Source organism: Camarhynchus parvulus, chromosome 2, assembly GCF_901933205.1.
Source record: "Camarhynchus parvulus chromosome 2, STF_HiC, whole genome shotgun sequence".
Lineage (NCBI taxonomy): Eukaryota > Metazoa > Chordata > Aves > Passeriformes > Thraupidae > Camarhynchus > Camarhynchus parvulus.
Genome location: NC_044572.1, coordinates 51861407 through 51885478, shown reverse-complemented (window position 1 = coordinate 51885478; position 24072 = coordinate 51861407). Strand labels below are relative to the sequence as shown.

At 37.5% G+C, this 24072-nt stretch overlaps 1 protein-coding gene across 1 annotated transcript in view; it reads left to right on the top strand.

Moving 5' to 3' along the window:
• The window catches only part of AMPH (amphiphysin), a 118150-nt gene that overhangs the window by 40720 nt on the left and 53358 nt on the right, over window positions 1-24072 (top strand). Inside the window, exons 2-3 of the mRNA XM_030963832.1 lie at window positions 12048-12128; window positions 22334-22388. Of these exons, the coding sequence (XP_030819692.1) occupies window positions 12048-12128; window positions 22334-22388 (136 nt within the window). The remainder of the gene's footprint in view (window positions 1-12047; window positions 12129-22333; window positions 22389-24072) is intronic.

Below are 24072 nucleotides of genomic sequence, written 5' to 3'. Positions count from 1 at the left end.
GAGCAGCCTTAGATTACTTTAGCATTACATTGTTTGATCTTCAGTAATGCAAAAATGCTGAATATTTCTGAAAAGCAATGAGAAGGAAATATGGTAACTTCCTTCAGAAATACCTGGCTAGCACATAATGCCAGTTTAATTATTTCTTTATGGAGATGATCTTGGGAAATTTGTGATTGTTAGGAGACTATGCCTTTACAAATTCTTCCAATAAGTCTGAAATAAATCTCTTTTGGATCAATGCATTTCTGACAAAGCTATTTTTAAAAAAGGAAGACAGACCTGGCTGGCTTCAAAGGTTTCCCAAGTTGTTAGGTTTTCTGAACTAAGTATATATGTTCTATCTAAATTTTCATAGTTTTGGGAGTTCAGTTTTTTGCAAAAGAGTTATTTAGCATTCCATCTAGAGAAGAATGAATTTGTCTGGAAGTGTTCCATCAGTGTCACTGCCTTCCTTCAGATGAGGAAAGAGGAGGGAGTTTTCGAGCATCCCAGTGGTAAAAAGTACCTCATCAGCAACTTTTGACATATCAGGAACATCACTGATATTTAACAGGAGTATTTTCATGATCTGTCAAGAAACAGTAAATTCCTCTACAGATGAGCATCAATCTGGAAAATGTTTTGCAAAGCACTAGAAAAAGTTATCTTCATGTATTGCATTGCTATGTGTGGCATGACATGAGATTGTCTCAACAGGTGGTGAAATATGTTGTTGGCAAGTTACCAAACCATGCTGGAAACATTTGGTTTTGTTTCCCCAGTGCTCCATTATATCAGTTCTGTTATGAAGGTTGACCTGAGTCTGCAGAGAGAAATCTCATCTTTGCTGGGCATGAAGGAGCCTCTAGGTGGGCAGCATCTTCAGTGCATGCTGGATCAAATGTGGGTCTCTTTCTAGCCTCCGCCAATTCCTTTCCAAGAAGTATCTGTGGAAATGTCGCAGATCAGACTGGAGGAGGCAGTCAAGAGCAGGCATTGCTACTTTGATCATATGGCCTAATTCAGATGCCAAACTGATAAGACACAAAACCACTAGTAGCCCGTCTTGTAGACATAGTGATGTAAGTGGAAGGAAAATAAATCAACCTGTTAGCTCTTTGACACTGTGAGATGAGAAATAAGTGAGCTCTGTTAATTTACCCATGTCATGAATGGCTGTAATCTTGTCTCTAGTTGGCATCATTTCTGCATAGTTACTAATGCAATGTAATTTTGTGTTTAATTATAGTCTTACAGGCAATCATTAGAAAAATGTATTATATCAAATCAAAATATACCTTTTATAATTTTTTCCCAGCCACTCTGAAAATTTCTTTAAAAATTGTATCTGGTTCTTCCTCTACATTGAAGAAATTGTTGTCATTCATAAATTACCTCTGTCTGCCTTCTGTGATGAGATGTAATCAAGAGATACTTATAATGCTATCAATAAGACTTACAAACTTCATATCATTCTACTGAAAGAACATATTTTGCCACAAATGTTTTTTACCTACTTAATACCAAAATCCATCTATTTTATTAAAAATAAGTTCTACTTTATTTTAACCAAGACCAGTAGGAAATATTTTCACTAATCTTGGAACTGAGAAAATGGGAAATAGCCTGAAAAGCATCACTATTGAAAATAAAAGCCCAGTTTCCTTAAATTGTTATCCTTTGAAATGGTATCATCAGAGCTGAATAAACGAGACTCTGCTATATATATCCTGTGGAACTAAACAGTGGGAGGATCCATGTGCACCTAAAGGTCTGCTATATTGAATTATTGAATGAGATCTTTTTATTTGGCCATGTGACTGAAAAGCTTTTTGTTTGGTTTTTTTTTTAACTGCCAACAGCCAAGAACAGCACATATTGCTGTGATAAATCCAGAGAGACAGTCTGTAAAGGACAAAGTTGTCTTTTTCTAGGTAGAATTTGAATGTTTGATTAAGAAATGTAACTGTGATAGCTACAGATAAATTAGAAACTTATATATATATATATATATCGTCTTTGCTCAGAAAAAGACATTTTAATTTAGAATTACCACACTGTCGGTTAGGTATCACTGCAGAGGACTTTGGTACAATAAATTGTCTTAGTCAACTCACTCAAGGATGAGCCTTAGTGGCCTTTCTGTACAGGAGAATGAATTGTTTATTGCATTGTGGCTGCTTCCAGCTTAAAAAGATTTTTGTTCTAAGTGTTTTTGTAGTTGATTTTTATGTTCCTCTGACAAGATCTCAGAAGCATATTTTTAAGAAGGTCTAAATAGGCAGTTACTTAATTTTAAAATAACGGTCCAAATCTAATTTGAAAAGTGTCAAATTGAAGTTTTGTCAATAGCAATTGTTTTGTATTTGATTCTGTGCTTTTTATTTCTTGAAAAGATGGTGGAAGAAAGTTTATCAAATGGCTGCTTAAGCCTTTTTTTTTCCTCAATCTTAAGGACTAGGAGTATCAAGTAAATAGCAAAAGAACTAGCTGGTCACCAGGTAAATACAGCCATCAGAAGTCAAATTATAATTAAAGTTTTTTGGTAGGATCTTCAAACAAGTTGAAAGGATGGTCCCCTTGCCTTCAGTGCTGTAAGGGGCAGAAGTTCAGATAGATAGTCTCTTGCTTTGAAAAGCTTGCAGCTCAAAAGTTAGTAGATCAGGTAAATTAAATTGTCATGTGAATAAACTGAAACGCTATCAAAGGCAGTAAATAAAGTATTTCTTCTAGTGTTGATGTTTTTTGGAGGAAGCAGTTTTAAGGAAAGTGTCTGCTCAACAGTAAGGGCAGAGGCCGTATCAAAGGGTGGTAGGGAAGTGGAGGAACTGGTAAGCAGGACCGAAATAAGAAATAATGAGGAGAATGTGAATCTGAGTGCACAGCTAGTACGCCAAAGGCTGAGACACACCAGTCATTTTTAGGAAGCTATCCAGTTACTTTTCAGCTACATTAGTAAGTACAGGCAGAAACAAGAGATGACAGTATTTTTCTTTTTTTTTTTTAATTCAGCGGAGTAATGTTTTGCTTTATTTGGGATGCAGTAAAGAACACAGAAATTCAGCTGAGGATATCACTGCTAAGTTAAATTTTGATCTTGTTCAATCATAAGAAGTAATCAATCTTTTCAAGAAGTATGAGAGCAACTCATATGAAGCAGAGAAGGGCAAAGAGATTGTCTTTGCAGTTCTTTGAGATTCCTTTTTGTCTCATTCTTTCTCTTCTGTATAGCTCTAGTGCTGATATTTTGAACACAGCAGATTTCTGTACTGCTATTCACAGGAGGATGGCCCAGAGGTTAACATGCTAGTCTAGAATAATCAGATTTTGCCATATGATTATAATTCTCTGAACTTGGTGTAGAAGTTCCTTGCCTTTTCTGTACTTTTTTTGCCCAATGGTAAAGTGACCAAAAAACACACTATTATTGTATTAAGAAATTTTGTGAGGAAACAGAAAACTCAAAAGTTTGAGGAGCGTAGGTGTTGCTATGCTGTTAATAGTTCACTTCAGCAGCCCACACATAGGCTGCTTGAGTTATATCCTGCCTTGCCTCAAGCTGCCATCCCATGTCATGTTTGCCACCTGCACAGAGGTGTTTGAGGTATCCTGCATGATCTGAGATGACCATAAGAAGGTAAATGAATCAAACTAGTGATTTGATTCTCAAAGTTAATTGTTTTCAGCTTGGTCTCTATTCTCTCATAATTGTTTCACTCCTACTTAATTCCTTCTTTGATTTCTCACTCTTTTTTCCTCTCTGTATTTTGATCTGTGTTGTTTATTGTTTCTTTCCATTTTGTTTTCCTCTTTAAGCTACAATCTATGAAAATCACCTGCCATGCAACATTCCAGCATCTCTGCCTTGATGCTGTCCTCTGTTATATATGCTATCCTCACACACAGTCTCGGGAACAGCTTCTTTATTGTTTGAACCTGTACAGGTTTTCACATCCACTGGAGATAAGCACTGTTCAGGATACAGACAGAGAGTATCTGATGAGCCATTTTATCACGTGGGACCCTATAGCATTGTCTTGTGAAGTTCTTAAGAGAAAAGCAGAAGTCCCTAGCAGTATACTGACATAGCTGTTAGTATTCCTTCCCTTCTCATAAGCAAAATGAGTCCTTTGTAAACTTAAAAGCTTATCCTTCCATCTCCTTGTAATTCTACTGCCCAGCTAAGTTTTACTGCTGCACCTCTTAGGGTCACACTTAATGCTGAACAGTAGCCATCTGCTATTGTGTTAAATTTTGCAAAGGTGCATACTACCAGTAAAAGAAATTTGCTGGATGTTGCAAAGAAAATATTGTGGTACACTGCAATATGCAGGTCAGTGTCCTCTGTAAAGTTCTTTCTGGTTTTAACCAAATGACCAAGGACTAAGGTAGAAGTCTGTGGCTTCATTCCAAAAACAATCATAATCTTGTTTATTTTGTGGATCTCTTTAGAGAATTTTTACATTATCTGGACAATGATGAACAATTAGATTCTGTGATTTGCAGAAAGGTTACTATGATCATCTCTCATTGCATAGTGTTCACATTTGTCATTTAGGCTGCATTTCCCTCTTAAATTTTTATTATGAGAATGTAGCTTATCATAGTGGTTTATGCTTGTCTGCATATTATTCAGTATTCTTCTCATTTTTTAAGCAAACTGTTCCAATGCATGATGGTATTTTACAATACTCAAAGCACCAGCAAGCAAAAGCTTACAAAAAATTAACAAAAGAAAAGCATTTGTAAGAGAAATACACCTTTTTGCTTCTTTAAGCAGTGAATACCTTATCAAAACTTCACAAATAGCAGAACAGTCCTTCAATAAGAAAAATCCACTGGGTCTATAAAATGTGAGGAGACAACATCAAGTCATTGAAATTCAGTTTTAGTGAGAGAGAGGAGGTTGGGAGAAGATTCTGAAGTAGCATCACTGTACAGTTGTCATGTATCTTCCCTAGTCATCTTCTTTTGAGGGTGTTTGGAAAGAGGTTCGTTAGAGGTTAGATCCATATTACATGGACAATTAGTCTGACCAGTAGACTTGTCTTTATGCTTTTCCATACTGGAGAATGCCTGGTACCTTGCAGCTTCCCTCTTCCATTACTTGGGCCATATTTCATGCATTCATGCAGTTCAGGATATGACTTCTCTTTGACTTTGTACAGCAGAAATTGCCTATGTTATATATTAGAATAGCAATTGTGGAGCTGCATTGATCCACTAAATGATACATTCCCAAATGCAGTGATGGCCTTTCTTCTAGGATACGATCTACTGTGTCAAACTTGAGCAATAAAACAACTGTAAATGGTGGACAAATTGGCATTATTGTGCCCAGTGTAAGAGAAGATCTAGGAGGAGTCTGGGGAACCATTACCAGTACAGTAATGATACAGGACAGTTGAAGATTTTCTGTAATTTGATGAATATTCAGTTGTTCTGTGTGTCATTAGTAGTGCCAATGTGTACAGAAAAAAGAACTGGTAACCACAGATGGCCTAAAGCTGATATGGAAACCTGAGCTAAGTTCAGTCATTTTGTAAGATTAGTAACAGAAACCAGCATCTCACAAAGTAATTGATTCTAAGTGAAGAGCTAAATTGTAGTGTCTTTCTGCATTTTCTTTGGTAAAAAATTTATAGGAAAATGCTCAGTGTTCTGTATTAATCAGGTTTCAGGCTTTTGAGAGTCTGTCAATGACAAAGGGATTTTTTCCACAACTTTGCAGCAGATATTAATGAGAACAGAGGGTTCAGCAAACATTTCACTGTCAGCTGTTGTTTTTGCAGGAATGCGATGGTGAAATAGCAGCAGGACTACAAGGGCAAGGCTGTGTTTTTGGAAAGTGTGTGACTGTATAGTATGGAGAGTATTAAATTCAGTCAACTGCTTAGAGAAGAAAAGCCATTGAGCTTGTTGCATTAAAGCTATGCTGAGATCAAAATATTCATAGCAGAACTGAAACTGCATAATACATTATGCTATTTCAGATACAGGAATCTTAACTCTGTCATAAAATGGTAATTTGTACTTACTGAATGTGTTCAGCACTAGAGAAAAATTAACAGCTTTTTAAAAAATCTTACTATTTTTCTAATAATGAAAATCCATCCAATTTTTAATCCTACAATGTAACAGTATTGAAAAATATCTTAATGCCCATCTTCTTTTACTGACCATATTATGAGATTTCAGTGCTGAAGTGAAATGGAGGCAGAAGACTGTAGACTTCAACATCATGACAGAAAAAGACTGGTTTTGTTTTTAAATGCCACCCAACTAGATCTTGAGTAGTTAGATATGAATGTTACCTCTTTGGAGAGGAGGCTTTCTATTAGCTGGACTAAACAAATAGGTCCATAAACTTAATACTTACATTTCTGTAATCTACTGCACTGTCTCTTCCTGTCCCTCTTTGCAGCAGAACAACTAAGCAGTATCTTTGTAATGATTCTCCCTGTTTTCATTTCAGCATCCCATGTGCTAACTGTGAGGAGGTCGGAATCTTGTGTGGCTTCAATGACTCTTGAGTATGCTGTTTCTTGTTTTTAACACCTTGCTGTCATGCTTGAGTGAGAGTCAGTATATAAGTTTTGAAATTATTTCTGTGCTGGGGTTAATATTTCTATGTTCTCTTCCTAGATAGTTTGTATTTCTGCAACAAACAGGGTTTCTTAAACTTTGTTCCCATACTTCTCAAATACCAGCTGGGAATCATGGACCACGCTTAACATTTCTACTTTGACACTGTTTTATAGTTTTGGATATTGGACACTTTGTGTAGCATCCCACTGAATGAAAATAATTGTCTTTTTAAACATGGAGGTGTTTGTGGTGCTTGTGCAGGGTTTTTTGGTGGGAGGAGATGGCTCGCTTGTGGCAAGCTGAGTGGTGGAGTGGAGTATTTTGTCTGTCTGGAATTACTGTCAGGCTCTGATAAGCTTGGGTCTGTGAGAAACAAGGCTCACTCTTTAAAATTTTTAGAAGTTTAAAGGGATAAAAGGGACAGTATCCAGCACTGGGGTGCTCAGCAAGCTGCCAGAAGCACACCTTTAACTATAACAACTCTTCTTATATACTTTCTTATTGCATTGGTCAAATGCATATAAATGAAGATTATACATATTCAAACACTCCTCTGACTTTACATGTTCCAAGAATACTGTATCTTAGTTCGACCCCTGACCTTATCTTCTTAGAATATGTGCCACAATGCAGATGTGATTCTGAGAGTCTTGTATTTTATTTCCTCACAAGGGCCCTGGTCTGTGGTTTGACAGTTACTGATAGCCAAAGGGTCAGTAGTAGATTCCTTTTTGCTCTTTGGGTGTTATTTGCCTAGTTTGTTCAATGTTATCTTATCATACAGACATTCTAGCTGTCTTTACAAGTACTTTCAATCAACATTAGCTATTTCACTATTGTCAGTTAGTTACAAAAATAAAGGCATTATTACTTCAGAAATACAATTGCTTCTGAAAAAGTTAATGGTATAATACACAGTACCTATCCTCTATTTTAATATTTTGCAGAAGCCTAAACTATAATATATATTTATCACACTAAGATATACAATCTACACAGGGATTAGGGTATTAACCATAAAAGGCTGACAAATTATACTATATCAAAAGCAGTTGAGAAGAGATTACAAACTGTACTGTATGAAAATAATTTACAAAAGCTAATAATAGCAAAATATAATAACTACATAGTTATTTATAACAGGGCCATGAATTTTTCCTTTATGAGTTGACATATACTACTTCATAGCTGATTAAGTTAAAATACAGTCATGCTTACTTCAAACTCAACCCATTGTGTTTCTGGTTTTTTTTAATGCCAGATAAGCATTGCTGTGTATCATAAGAAGCTTCTTTCAAAGCTTCTATTTTATATTGGCCAAATACTACTTTAAATTTTATGAGCATTTGCTAATATTCATATGATGTTTTGCACTAGGGTAACTCTAAAATTATTTCTCCTGCATGGCTGGTTTTCATTTTAACCAATTTCTGCCCAGAAGTACCATCTTGAAACTCCTCTGGAAAATTGCACATATTAGTCATGCAGCCCTAGTATTTCTTTTGCAGGTTATAGAAGAGTATGGTATTAGATTAAAAAAAAATGTTGTGGAATGGTGTTGTAAAACTGTTGTGGAACAGTGTTATAGATGCGTGAGTGTGCTTTTCTTGAGATCCAGAGCACTTTATTGTTCTCAAAAAAATTTGGATGGAGAGTCTATGACAATGGTTTTGAACTCTCATAAGTGTTTGTCTTGCTTTTCTAGGGTTATTCTGTTATACCCTAAATTGTGCTACTTTTGGAAAAATTAGCTTAGCTTAATTTTTTCAGTATTTTAATGGTCCTGTGAATTTCTGATGAAGTCTTCTCCTGAAGACTTCTCCTCTGTCTGAGCAGTCAAATCTTCATGCCCTAAGTGGTTTTAAACATGTTGGTTGTTCTTTAAGAATACTGATGTGTGCCTGAGGGTGATGTATCTTGGGATGTCTGATGGAGTCAGTTCCTGTCCACCCTACTGCTGCCCTGCAGGACGCGGAACTGCTCTTGAGGCAGCTCCTGGGTGGCCACAGCTTACATCAAAGAATCAGTTTCAGCATTGGGTTTTATTCTTCTTTTTTTTTCTTTCCTTGAATTGCCACAGTCTTAAAAACTTTTTTAGGAGATGATGGCTAGGCCTCTCAGGGTGGTAGTTTCAGTAAGTAGTAAAACACTCATTCTTGCCTCAAAACAAGAGTTTTCAGTGTAATCAAGTTTTCTCAAGGTAACCTGTGGTTTATTTTACTATATTAGTTTCTTCAGTATGTTGCACGCACTTAACAACATTCACATTAAAATTATTCTAAAATTGCTCAGCTGAATTCAAGATTCTCATAAAACTGAATGTGTTATATGGTAAATAAAGGCACTTAAGATTAAAGCCATATTGTTTAATCTTACATCATCTGAAAGTTTTTTTGCAGATGCAGCAACCCCAAATGGAAGTACTCTGGATGACATTTATAAATTACATCAGGCATGATTGATGTTCTTACTCAAATTTTGCATCTTAGTGTAGAATCTGCCCTATGATGTGTCAGTACCACATTTCCTAGCAATTCCTCTCTACATGTTTTTCCTTGACCATATCTAAATTTACCATTGTATTAAATTTAGCTTTTACTTCACTCTCAATGTTAATTGGACTTAACTATTTAGTTCATATATTCTTAGCAACATGCTGGATGAACACTGATACTCATTTTAGATACTTTTTAAAAAGTCTTTTTCTGTCATTTTAAGAGAAAGCTTAGTGGTAGCTGAGTTAGTTTAATTATATGAAATGAGGTAGCTTTTATCCTGTTTTATTTTATTAGGGTGAACATATTCATCAACTATTTCATACAGTCTTCAGATAATGACAAAAACTTGAATATAAAACATTTACTGATATAAATAATTTATATTTACTGATATAAATATAAAACATTTACATTTACATTTCAGTTTGTGTCCATTTCTTTAATTTTTAAATTTTATTTTATTGTAAATTATACAGATTGTTCATACACATTGATAGATGTTCTCAACCTCAAATTTTATTTCTCTGTATGGGTATACTAAGAAAAAAAATGCTAGCCACTTGCCGTCACTAAGTTCTAGATTCACTCAAGCCCTTCAGGCCACCACATGTTCAAGATCTTTGATTCCTCTGCTTTCTTTTTTTTCTGAAGGCAGACAAGTCTTCATCCAGCTTTAGCCCTACCCAAAAACACCCTATAGGTGCTGACCTAACTGAGCAAAAATAAAATATAAACTATAGACTTCTATTGACAAGCAACTTCCACTTTGAGACAGAAGTGCACAAACAAGAGCTGAAAGGTAGGTCAGTTCCTAGAACTGTCAACCTGGCCACTTTTCTGTTTAACTACCAATGGTAAACTTGTGAGTATGTTGGTTCTAAAAGGCTGAGCTACACATTCATTAGTCCATGGAGTTATATGGGTGCGATCTAAAAGAACCTGTGAGGAATAGTTTACTTTAGCCCCAGTCTGCTCCACTGTCTCTATATGGAATTGTGGGGATGGGATTAGGATTGCTTTTAGCAAAAGAATGAGTGAACCCCAGTTATCTGTATACCTGGCATGAGCTGCAGGACTTCCACGAGGGTAAGTTTCTTTAGTCTCTGGCTTGGAACTTTTAGATCCAACCATATGATGTAATTGGGAAAATTGAGAAACTGTCATAAATTATCTGTGTTAAGATTAGGGTTGGGGTTTGTAGAGGCTAAATTGTAACACTGCATCTTGGTTCAGCTAAATATCTGTATATAAATGGAAAGTTGGAGATAGGATAAAAAAAACCCAAACCATAGGATGCAAGTGCTGTGGGAGGTTGTTCCCTTCTGTGCCTTGCACTTTTGGGCCTGAGTGCACATTTGAAAACGTGGATGTGTGCCATTGATACAAAAAAATTGTCTATCATGACAACTTTTGATGCTGTAGTTTGTTATCTATGTTATGAATGCTCATACTACAGTTAACATGCTTCTTGCTCCAAATGTGGCTTGAATGCATTGCCATGGTCAGGAGGCTTACCTGGCCACCACCTCTTTGAAAAAAATGTGTTGGATTTTCAGAAAGCCCACTGGTGCGGATCAGAGCTGTGCCATGGTTGTGGGCAGCCTGTTTGGCTCATTGGTGACAAGGAGCAATGTGAAGGTCTGTGATGATTCAAAATGTTAAAAGAATTCTCTTTATAATTTTCTGTGATAGTTATTAATATTTTATGAAGACGTAGGTGATAAGAGCGTATGAGTTTTTTTTGACTAGTTAACTTTCTTACAAACAACTAAAAATGAGCATAGCTATTGGCAACAAAAGGCTAGTCTATATCTTTTTTTCTCCTCTGATATCATTCTTTCTGCTGTAATTATGAAAAACTTCCTTTCATATGCCATGTCCACAGGTGGCATTGCATCACCTTCATTATTATCTTGACCTCTGGTTTCCACAGTAGCAATGCTCATCACTCCTTTGTGCAGCCTGATTTTGTGCTGTGAGGCTGGCTGGACTCGAGAGAAGAAGGTGGTCTGAGAAAGAATACAGTAGTACTGGAGCTGTACATTCTTTGTTTTGAAAAGAATACATTATAATGTTTATATGTGTATTCATAGCATCTGCTAGTTGCTACTGATTCAGTTTTGTGGTACTTCTGGGTTTTGTTTTGGTTTTGTTTGGTTTTGTTATTAACTGTGCAAATAGATCGTTTGGTCAATTTGTAATGGGAGAGCAATCAATCTGTGGGATGGTTCACTCCTACAAGCAAGTACTCTGTAAAGATCTGAGGATTGCTTTATAAGTAGGGTGAAGCCTATTTGCAGCTATGTTTAAGTCTTCAGTATTATAATGAATGGATAGCAATGGGATTTAATAATAGAATGCATTTATTGTGGTTAAATGCAGTGCAAGGTGTAGCTGCATCAAATTACTTTTGAGATTGCTGATTGAATAGCCCTTATTGCTGAATTATTGTAGCATGCTTATTGTCTAGTGGATGACAATCTACTTATGAATTAATGAGAGGAGCAAAATGAATGCTATGTTTTAAACAGGCATCAGCCTTACAGTTCTTTAATTTTTATGACTTTATGTTGAAAATTATGCAGATAAGAATAATGTTAATACTGTTCAATGTAATGAGAAGAAAAACCTGATGAGGTTTTCTTCTTTCTTTGTCTGAACTGGAGGGCAATTTGTAGTGCCAGCAGAATTCTCTCATTCTTTCTTGCTTCGAAAAAACAAGAACCATTGTCCCAAGGACACCATACTTGGAAGCATATTTGCACACAAACACACACACCCCCCCATACTCCTGCTTTCATTTTTTTTTTTTTTTTGCGAGAATAGTTTCTTGTGTGAATTTTGGAAATAGTAGAGCACGAAGCACTCCCAAAAGTAAAATGCTATTTATGTCTAACTGCAAGAACAGAATGTTGAAAGTAGCAGATGTTTTGATTTGTGTCATAAATATTGAATTATTCCTTATTCCCTTCATTACAGGTTCTTCAAAAATTAGGAAAAGCAGATGAAACTAAAGATGAACAGTTTGAAGAATATGTTCAAAATTTCAAACGGCAAGAGGTCAGTTACTTTTTCACTTTCTTTAATTGTTCTTAAGAACGCAATATTTTTAACTTGCTGGTTTTGAAGGTGTTGCAGGGAACAATAGGATTCTATTTTTTCTTAGGTACAGAATTTTGTTCTGCAGTTTTCAGAGATAACAGTTGCATTTGTCCATGCAGAGCGCTAAAATATGGGCTGAAAATAAAAGGACAATTGTTGTCATATGTAACATCATCATGCTGTAACTGCTTGAGATCAGAGTGACAGTACATTTTCACCAGTAATTAAGAACAGAACCCAGCCTCAACTAAATGCAGCTTTGTGATGGCCTTGTTATAAAGCAAGAGAAGTATTTATGTGGTTTCATTTTGTGGATTACTTTAATCAGGGCTATATAATAATGCTGGTTTTATAAGAGTGAGCAGATTAATAGTTTCAGACTGCACATGTGTTGTGAAGTCCCATGGGTGCTGAGGTCTGTGGTGGCAGTGCTGATGAAGCATAACTAGGCAGCAATGCTCAATTACTCTTAGTGTTATAAACACAACACAGGAAACCAAAGGTGCTCCAAGAAGTTTATAATCTACTCCCAGTGCAATCCTAAATTCTAACCCAAATTACTTTTTGCTTCATTGGATAGACTTTTTGGCTCTGAGTTGATGAATTGCAATTTAACATACAGTACTTTTCTAGCACAAATTAATACCTCCTATGAACTGTGGTAATACCACCAAGAAAATAATCTTGTTACATAAGTATGAACTGACATATCTGTCGTCTTTGTGAGCTGTTATTTAGAGCTCCTATAGAAAAGAATTGGAGAGTGAGAACTACTCCTACACATTTTACACAATCTAAAATTTGGCTCATGTCCGTGTTTGCAGTTTCTGCTCTGAATCAGTCCTATTCTACCAAATGCACTTCCCTCCTTTCCATGTAAACACAAAGCCTGCATCCTGACTGCTAGAATGCTTATTAACTCTTCTGCATCTAATTGTCACTTCACCTTTATTTTCCCCTCAGTGTAGAAGAGAGGGAGGCTTCAAAAGCTATTGAGCTTTCCTCTTCACCAAAGAGAAGAATACTGGGAAGTAAAAGAATCTGTATCTCTGAGATGGGTAGTTCTTTCCTCAAATTTCCCAAGGTCAGGAAGATGGTGGGATTTAACAGAAGTTTTGAAATCCTACAGAGATGCTATATTTTCCCTTTTCTTCCCTTTCCACTTTTCCAAGTCTTCTTGACTTGACCTTTTGATTATTTGATGTCGTTGCTTATCCTTGTTGTCCATATCCCAGCTGTTTCACGGCTAGTAACTGTGTAGAAATATGGTGCATCTCTGAGGAGTTTCTTCAGTGTAAGAGCAAATGGAGCATCTCCATGAGGAAACTGAATTTGTGGTACTTTTTTAGTTCAAAATTCTGAGACAAAAAAGAGGGGAAAGATTAAAAAAATCCTTTTAAGCAAAATGATATCTCAAGTATTTCTGTCCTTTACCAAGAATTTTCTGTAATGGTGATTTTAAGCTGAAAATCTTGCTTAGACCTAAGGAGGATGTTAGCATTAGTTTCTTTTTTATTTCCTCATTCTTTGATGTACATGGAGGCAGTAATAGTAAAGGACTCTGCAGGAACTGCATGATGCTAAATCCTAAATGCGAATATTAGTTGGGACCAGAGAGAGAATTGGGTAGGGAGGGGTGACTGCAAAGGGAACTACTACAATTGTCACGACAGTCGCATGCAGATTAGGCTAGGTGCACTGACACACCAAATGAGAGAGACTATTTACTGAACTAGTCACACATGCCTACTGTGCTTTCAAGAAGTTCTGTTGTGCTCAATTCTTCAAATGCAGCAGGGAAAATGCTGCAAAAGCTCGGTTTCTGCCATGTTCCCCAAGAAGAAGCATATAAATAGTTTAATTTTTCTAAGTTTTGTCCATGCTTTGATCTACAATTTAATAGCAATGCAAAGATATGAAGCATTACAATGTACATCTGAATTATCACTCATACTGATTAATGCCGTGCAGAACTGCTGTCTCCTGTGAACTCAGGCAGCCATCTCTTCTTGGTTTACATTCAGTCATGCTTTCAAGTTCATTCTTCAACTCTAGAGGCTTTAGATAAAGAAAAGTCAAATTCTAGATATTAAAGTATAAAAAGGCAATCTGGTGGATGTATCTCTGTGCTGAAGCTCACCAAACTGTTGCTGTGGGCCATTCAGGAAGCTTGCAAGAACAACCAACCCTGTTAGAGGCTGTGCCATCTTTTTCAGTTTCCTCCAGGATTATTTATCTCTGTGATGGTCACTGACCTAACAAGACCATGGCAGAGGAAGTTTGAGAGGAAGTCCAAGCTTTACTTTGTTTCTTGCAATCTCACTTACCAATGATTTGTCTGTTCCCTGGTCACCTCACCTACTGTCAAGTTCATTCTGAGGAGCACTATCACTTGAGTTCTGTCTCTTTACATGTTCTTTGTTGCAGCTGGTGCTATGTGTGCCCTGGAGATCCTGGTAAGCTGAAAGCTGTGAACATGGTCTGTCTATCTTGTTTGCCTGCCTTACTGAGCATGCAACCCTTGAGAGGTCAACCTTAAGGATAGAATGATCTTTTTATTACTACTCCCCAAAGATAATAAATAAGGACTCCCAGTTTAGCCCACTGAAAGGATATGAAAGAGCATATTGCTCATTATCCAGGAAACGAAAATTGAAAACCTGAAATCTTTGCTTGAATAGTAGATTAGATGGTGGGCCTGTACCAAACTCAGAAGAAGGCTATTTGTAAGGATACATGCATGTTGTGGTTTGGTACAGGCACGCACAAAAGCCACTCACTCACCCTCCCTTGCAGCAGCTGGGCAGAGGAGAGAAAAATTTAATGAGGGCTTCATGTGTTGAGATAAGGACCAGGAGAAAACACTCCAAGGGCAAAACAGGCTGATTTTAAAGGTACAAAGTGAATTTATTGCTATCAGGGTCAGACAAGGAAAATGAGAAGTAAAATAAGCCCTTAAAAACATCTTTTTCCCCCAACCCCTCTCTCCTTCCCACTGACAGTGCAGGGGAGACATGGGGCTGAGGGTTTTGGTCAGTTTGTCACCTGAGGTTTTCCTCCACTACTCAGGGAGAGGAGTCCTTCCCCTGCTACACCATGGGGTCCCTTCTCATGGGAGACAGTTTTCTGTGAATTTCTCCAGCATGGCTCCAAATCTCATGAGCAGCAGTCCTGCCAAAACTACTGCAACTTGACTCCTTCCCAAGGCAGACAGTCTTCCCAAAACTGGAGCAGTGTAGGTCACTCTTCCATGGGGTGCAGTCCTCCAAGGACAGGCTGCTCCAGCCTGGATGCAGAGGCCAACTCTCTCCACTGGGTCTCCCACTGGATCACAGCCTCCTCCAGGGTATCTACCCACTCCAGTGTGAGCACCTCCCCCATGGGGTGCAGGTGGATCTCTGGACCCCCATGGGCTGCAGGGGCACAGCTGCTTCACCATGGTCTTTACCACAGCCTGCAGAGGAATCTCAGCTCTGGTGCTTGGAGCACCTCCTGCCCCTCCTTCTCCACTGCGCTTGGTGTCTCCATGTTGTTTCCCTCACATGTTCTCACCTCCTCCTCTTCTCTGGCTAGAAAAAATCTGTGCATGCACACTTTTTAAACTTTTTTCCTTAAATATGTTATCACAGAGGCATTACCAACACCTCTAATTGGCCCAGCCTTGGCCAGCAGCATGTCCATCTTCAGAGCCATCAGGGATTGGCTCTGCAGGACACAGTGCAAGCTTCTAGCAGCTTCTCACAGAATCCACCTCTGGCTGCCAAAAACTAGGCCAGGTAAAACCAATGCAGTGCAGCAGATTTATAGGGGGAAAACGGTCATTTAGATTCCCCAGTCATCCATTCCCATCTCTTTCTGAATACAGTTAGATAAGAGCCTCTTCTGGACTTGACAACACAGAGTTGAATTACCTAGATGAATCACCGTGGAGAAACTGAGTCATCCCATGTCCAGAGAGAACAGAGTACAGTTGCTTTGCAGAGCCCCTGGACTTTCTCTATCAAAACCATTTAACTCCTGAAGCTGATGTTAACAGAAAAATATTTATATTTTAAACAATGAATACAACTGGTTTTCATCTTCCACTTAAGCTGTAAACTGAAAATTCCCACTCTAAATCAAAGCTTGTGGAACATATAAAGTCATATATGACAGTATGACAGATTTTCATTTTATTGTATGAAATGTCTTGAGATTTAAACATTTATCTCTGCACAGCTAATTGTAAATATGCTCAGCCTCTTAATTGACTCTGAAGTTCAGAATGAGGGGGGAAAAAAGAGAATTTCTGCATAATTCTCTCATTTCTGTTGTGAAATTATCATCAAAGGCCATTGAGGATTTACCAGAAATTCCCTCTGTATTCTGTTTTTCAAGCAATTGCATCTTACATGTTCTTTTTTTTCCAGGGAGTACAGTAGCAATTACCTTTATCCCTGTGTATATTTTAATGACTCACGGTCATTAAAAGTCACACTTTATTGTTCTAAGAGGGCAATATTCTATTTCATGTATATGCATATTTGCCTCTATTTTTCTTCATGTAGTTATGAGACTTCTTTTACTTTACATGTGTCAGTTAAAATCTATTTTAGTGTTTAAAGCCATAAATGTTATGTACTGTATATATATACACAGGAGATATAACAGTTACTACTACAAAAGCAGCTTCCCATGGCATGTTGTCAGAAAGAAAGCAAAATGTCAAAGGCTGTTGTTGATAGCTTATAGAATTAGGTGAAAAAGAAGAACTTTTTTTACTGTTGTTGATTGATCAGTACGTGCTGCTGTGGACTGTTTACTGACGCCATTGCTGTGTGCAGAGAGGTGGCCAAAACTCGCGCCGCAGCGCCCCCTGCAGCTACAGGGGAATCATTGCACCTGCTCTGCCTGGCCAGGAGCCAACAGCGCCCCTGCCAGCTGTGACCCTAACTGCACCAAAGGGGAAAGTGCCACAGCCGAGTGAAGGCTGTTACTGGGTTCTGGCTCTGTTTGTTGGCGCTCCCACTGTTGCCTTGTTATCCATATACATACTAGTAAAGAACTGTTATTCCTTTTCCCATGTCTTTGCCTGAAGATCCTTTAATTTCAAAATTATAAGAATTCAGAGGGGAGGGGGCCATACTCTCCATTGCAAGGGAGGTTCCCACCTTCCTTAGCAGACACCTGTCTTTTAAACCAAGACATTGATGAATGGTAAAATAGAGTACTGTGGAAAGAAGATAGACTTTATATTGAATTACAGATTTGTCCAAGTGTTGTTATTACAGTGCAAGAGTTCTATTGTCATTACATTGCAAGGGTTCCACATTGCTAGAGCTTCATACCTCCTTGATGTTTCTTGTAGGCAGCTCCTCTAAGTACTGACTCTTCCTTGTCCTCACAGTAGCCAACTAACTCCAGTTGCCCTCAACCAACCAATCTACTCTTTTATAACACTCTTCTTATTGGCTACAGCTGCGGCCTGTTAACATTAGGCCTGCTCCTAATCATTAATAATTGGCTCAGCTGCAACTCTTTAGGGGGTAAGATTACTTTCTATACTACCTTTATTTACTTATGTTCTATTCCCCTACATCCAAGTAGCCTTTTATTATGTTAAGCTTCTCTTAATTTAATAGTTATTTTCATTCATAGTTCTGGAAAAGACCTAGTAGTAAATAGTACCTAAAGTGTTTATGAACAAGAGATAGCCCTGCTCAACACTGTGTCAAGTAGCAGCACATTATAATAAAGAATATCTTCCAGGTGATACAGAAAACGTTTTCTTTTCAGCTATTTTTCTGATGTATTAGCAATAGAATGACAAAATTCTGGTATTAATTAGAGCTGCATTAATAATTGTAATTTTTAATTGTTGTTGTTGTTATTGTTATTATTATTGTATTTTTTATTAATTACCCTGTGCTCCAGTTTCAATATTTTTAATGCTCTTGCCTCTCACTAAATTGGAGTGATATATTTGGGTTTTGTATGTCGTTCATGTGCTGACCTTTCCTGGAAAGATGTATTGCGTTTACATCCTGTATGTGACATGATAGAAAAATCAAACTCTTCTGTTCTGACTGGAAAGCTGTAAATTCATGATTCCTAGCAAATAAGACATCCAATTACAATTTTTATGGAGGCAAGGTGGTCTTTAATTTCTGAGTGGATGCAACAGATTTTCTAATCCATCAGGAAGCAAGAGCTGGTTAGATGGAAACTATAGGGTTTTAGTTTTCATCATTACCTTTTTTTAGGTCTTGTCAGTCTCACAGCCAACAGTGTTGTGGCTCTTTTTCTTAACTTCCAGTGCTAAGATATGCTTAAAAACTCCAAGGTTAAAAGAAAACTGAAACTAAACATACCCAAGAATCAATAGTACTGAAAAGACCTAATGCTGCTGTCAGGGTATGTAAGGCCTGTGGTTGTAGATTCCTAGATCTTTAAACACTGAACCTTCTTATCTCTCTGAGTGCATATGTCTTTACCAGCTATATAATACTGACTGTATGATGAGACCAGAGAGTAGAAAGGTGATAGGCCACATTGTTCAAAGCAACAAACTATTATTTGGGTCATTGTTGTGAAGAGCTCTGTTGACTTTCTCAAAAATGGATGTTGGTTTGGGTTGTTGGTATGCCTCCCTTGCTCTTATGTAAAGTTAAGCAGGATGATGTACTAGATTTTTGGTGATTTGTGTACTGAGTTTGATCAGGTGAGCTAAGAGCACTGATTTTTGGTGCTGGAGTCTGGTAGAACATGCATAGTGTTATCAAACAAACTGGTTGTAAGAAGTTTGCTATTAACATTTTCCTCTGGAGTTTTTTACATCTTATAAAACTGACTCATTTTGCTGACTTATGTAGAATAAATAAAAGAAATTATGAAATTATAAAGGAAGAGCGTCAGCACTCTCTTGGGAAACTTCTTTTCAGAGGGATACAACATTGGTGAAAGGACAGCTACCTTTCATTCTCCCTCAAGAAGCTGCATCTCATTGAACAAAATTCATGGCTTTAATGAATATACTTGGAGCAGTGGTTTCAGAGCCACTGGATGTTTTCATTTGATAGACCAGAAAGTAGAAGGAGTGTACCAGTAAAGACTGTAAAGGGACAACATTAAATACATTACAGTCTTTCAAAAAGTACTTTTTAAAACCTGTATGTAACAGTTTGCATGATGTACATAGTCAGCAATGTCTTCACTAATAATGAGTTTACTATAGAAAATGTGTAGACCAGATGCACATTTTTCAGAATTCACAGGGCTGAGGGCTTTTGATGCTAATTTTTTTCTGATATTTTTAGCAAGGTCTAATTTTGTTGCCATTGAAGCTGAGAGAATATCTATAAGATTCAGTAGGAGCTGGCCCTTGCTCATGGATTTTTCAGTGTCACATCACACAATTGATAATGAGGGAAAAGTCATATGACTCTATCATGTTTAGATATTTCAGGTGTTTGTGGCCTGTTAATAACCTAGACTGAGGGAGATCCATATTAAAATTATTATTTTGAATGAAGTGTCAGAACTCATAACAGCACAGATGGCAAAATGTTTACATCATGTTTTACTACTTTGACTTTTTCTTACACATTTCCCTGAACAGCAGTTCCTGATGACGCACAATGCTAACCAAGCAGAACAGATCTAATAGTGGTTTAGGGTAGGAGTTGTAAAGCTGCACAGCAGTATAGTTATAAACATAGTGTTTGAGCAATGTGTCTCCCTGACATTTGTAGTGTGCTGCTTAGTCCTAGTGACAAAATATCATGTGTTAATCATGTTAATAAAACTGGACATGAAATCAGCTAAGGAGGCTCTTGCCCTTCCAACTGTGGTTTGCTGCTCCTGGAACACCAGAGATTTTTTAATAACTAAAAATTGTTACTATATGGTCACCTATTCAGCTGGACCATGACGAAGAACCAAGTTTCTATACCTTTGATTTTTACCACAATAGCTCAGGCCAAAGAAGGTATGAAATGAAAAGATAACTTCTGTGCCTTCACATGACTTCTCGCAGTACAAGGGATCCTCCCAGGAGGAGACTGGCATGCATGAAAGGACAACTTCCATCTAGTTTCTGCCAAGTATTTGTTGATCCTCCTCTGGGTACAATCTCCTTATCTTGATGGAAGCACTGATCACTTAATGTCTTGGTCCATGGAAAACAGTCAACTTCTGATATCCCCATGCCTACCACTTGAGCACTGAATGAAGTTGACTTCTGCCGTGTTATGGATCATGAAAAAATGTGTTGTAATGACACTTTAGGGTAGTAGCTCTTGCTAAGTATTAAAGTGTAGTAAATAAATTACAAAAGTATTAAAATGTATGCATAATATTTTCTTAAAGGACACAACACCAAGCTATTACTCGAGAATTGTCAGTTGTTCTATAAGTAATTAAATCTGAGGTTAAATCCACTGATACCCTGCACTTCTCTGGCCCTTGTTTTGATAGGCAGCTTTGATTCCAAAGCAGGGGAAGAGATTGCCTTTCCTTGGAGCATCCAATATGGCTCCAAACCCGAGAATGGTTAGTGGGCTGGCTGCTCCTTCATACCTGCTGTTACCCAGCAGCTTTTCAGATACCACCCTGGTGGGTCTATTCCTGTGCTCAGACTTTAGTCGATTAATGGATTTGAGAGCTGTATGTGACTTGTTTCAGATCACATTGGTGTAAAAGCAAGCTTCTGTTTGTTGAATCCATAAAGTGAATTCAGTCAGCTTTCTAGGCCCACACAGGCATTTTTACCTTAAAAATGCTTTAATATTTCCAGGAGATTAAACAGTTGATCTCTTCTTAAAGTGCGCTATAATTTGAGAGATGGGGGTGGGGGCTGTTGATGATCCCATTCTAAAGGCCTGCAGTTCCCTTCCAGAAGCTGAGAGAACTGAGTTTGGTGGGTGTGACCTGCATTGTATTCTAAGCACTGGTGAGACAAGTATTTTTTCAGAACCACAGTTTTGACTTAACATGGCTGCAGCTATGATGGATTTTAAGCATCAGATAGCCTCTATCAAACTGAATTTCTTATGATCCTCTGTGTCAGAATTCTCTGAGCATTGAAGTTGCTGATGGCAAATCCTTTACTAATATCAGACATCCTTTGAGTTAAGTGGAGTTAAAACAGCTTATACCTTCTGCCTTCTAAACTATTCACATTATTCACATGCACCCTTTAGGCTCTGTTTTTCACATGGAAAATATGAAACTCTAAAGCAGTCAGTCATATTTTGAAGCCGTCAGTCATATGTTGCTGCTGATTTTTCCATATGTAGTAGCTGTATGTGAGAAAATGTGACTGCAAGCTGATACTCCTGTAGATTCCAGCTGCTTAAATAAATTATTTGAAAAATACTGGAAACTGGCAAATGTGGACTCTTTCAAAAATATTCAGACTATTGAAGGTGTCCTGGATAGCATCTTTTTAGGAATAAGTATGTGTGTAGCACAGGTTTCTTTGCAAATCCTAGGAACTGTGAAGTCCAACCTGTGGTACAGTCAGAGAAAAAGTAACAAAATCCATTGTTTTCTCTGTTCTGAGAAGGTTGTTGGTGTAAGAGAAAGAAAGATAATTTTGATGTATTTGCCAAAGAAAGTCGAGATTTCACAGTAGACTGCAAGATGCACTAATCAAGCAGAACAAAGTAACTAACATTGTTATTATATTTTAATAGTTATTTGCTTGCAAAATGTTGAAATTTTAGAATACTTTGGAAATTGTTTGCAAATATAGTAAACAACCTGTGTAAGGGTAGAACTTTATTCAGGTCTAGGCTGGCCTCATTTGAGTGGTTTCCAGTAGAAGTTCACCAGTTTTGACTATACTTCTTTGTGTTTCAGATTAGGCCATAGGTCCAGCTGACTTGAACTGCACCTTAGCTGTAAAATATACCTATCTTTCTTTGGGCGGAGTTCTTCCCTGTACAGATGATTGATAAAATAAACCCAGAAATTCTAGCCTAGAGAGTACGCTATGCAAGCCTCCTTTGCCAGGCCTTCTTTTTATATGAATCTGTGCATACTTTCAACATCTGAGACTATTAATTAGATAGGTCCTGAAATTGCTTTTAGTTGTTGTTAGACATACTGCATGCATGTTTCAAGGCATTAAACATAATTGACATGTGTTTTCACTTCCATGCTTTTTTTTCCTTCTGTTTCAGGCAGAGGGTTCCAGACTCCAGAGAGAACTGAGAGGATATTTAGCAGCCATTAAAGGTGATTTTTAAGTTAAAGCAAACTTTTTAAAAAAGTTGAGACAAGTAAGTGTGTTTAAAGTATACAAAGTAAGATTCTCTTTAACCTGATGCTAGGGATTCTGTACCTTCAATGTCAACTCATGTATTGCATCCTTGACTGTCCTTTGTGTGCATCCTCCACTCCCTAGATTCTCATGTTGCATGCATTTTTAGCACCCACAAAGTCTACACACCTTGTTATTCATCTTTGCAAATGCTAGAATATGATGTATCTCATGCAAGGCAAGGGATTGCTTAATCTCCACAAATGGAACATTTCCAGGTTATTACTGGTTGGATGATGATCTTCCTCCAAAACAACGCTCCCTGTGATATTGTGATTTCTCATCAATTTCTGGCTGCTTAATCCATTTTTTGAAAGTTCAAAAGTCAAATGTGATGTCTCTTGATACTGCGTTGAAAATCTAAATAACAGAAGTCACTAACCAGTGCTTAAATATCAGAGACAAATAAATAGTCATTTAAATTCTACTAGATATTTGTAAATCCAGCACACTCAGCAGAGCACTGTATGCAAAGTGTTCTCTTTCTCATGCCACCGCTCTTTGGAGGAATTGGAGGCTAAAGGAAAAGGAATAAGAGGTGGTGACAGATTGAGAGACAGTAGCTTCTTGAGATAAATACAAATATATGATAAATATGTCTGTGTGTGTATATTTTTATCCGGCTCCAATCCAGTAGGGAAAATTTTGCAAATGAGTATTAATATCCCTGAAACTCATTGTCATAGTAACATCATCAGCTGTTCACAGGCAAGGAAGAAAGCTCTTTTTGATGCAAATTATAAAATGGGAAGCAAAGCAGTAGCTTACTGTCTTTGACCATCTATTGTTTTCTGGATGGGCTGCCCAAGAAAAATTCCATACCAGACAAACTTGCGCTGATGTCTTTTGTTCTTAGAGGAAATTATAGCATTGGTCTTTTGCAGGGAACACACTGAATGCTAATTTTGCTTTCACAATTTTTACTCTTCCCCACACACATTGTATGGTGGTTATTCAGAAGCAGTAGGATGATCCTGTCTTGCTAGATGTCTTACCTGTCATGTAATCTGACTCTTTACATCCTGCCTTGATTTCTGTATTGGTGATAACACTCCTCTCTGTTTCATCTTCTTTGTCCATCCTTCTCTTCTTTTCCTAGTACTCTATACTCATGGTCCTTTTGCTCTTGTGCTCTCTAATGGACCACTTTTTCACCAAGTTTTGTGTTTATCTTGGTGTAAAATTTTCCATTGTTTTAGTTTTGCCTTTTTAGCAATGCTTTTCTGTTAAGCATTGTTTTCTTGTTGCTGCCTTTAAGTAATTTGGACTGTTTTTCTTACTCAGAATAAGTGTTTGCTAGCACCTTATTACCCACATGTCTTAAAAAAGATCCAGTCAAAAGCACTCAGGAAAGCCTTAAAAATGTCAAAGACAACAGGCCAGCAGTGGACATCCTTGGCACACATATTGGCACACATTACTGCTGTGGAATGAGCACACAACCTGAGACAGTAGACCACAATACACAGCTCTGGCTGAGTCTTCCTCAAAGATGACTAGGTCAGTAGTGCAAAAGACCAGATTTTGGAGGACTGAAGCACCTGCTACAGTATCTTTGTTGCAATTCTTTGAATGTCTGCTATCATTAAAAGATTTTTG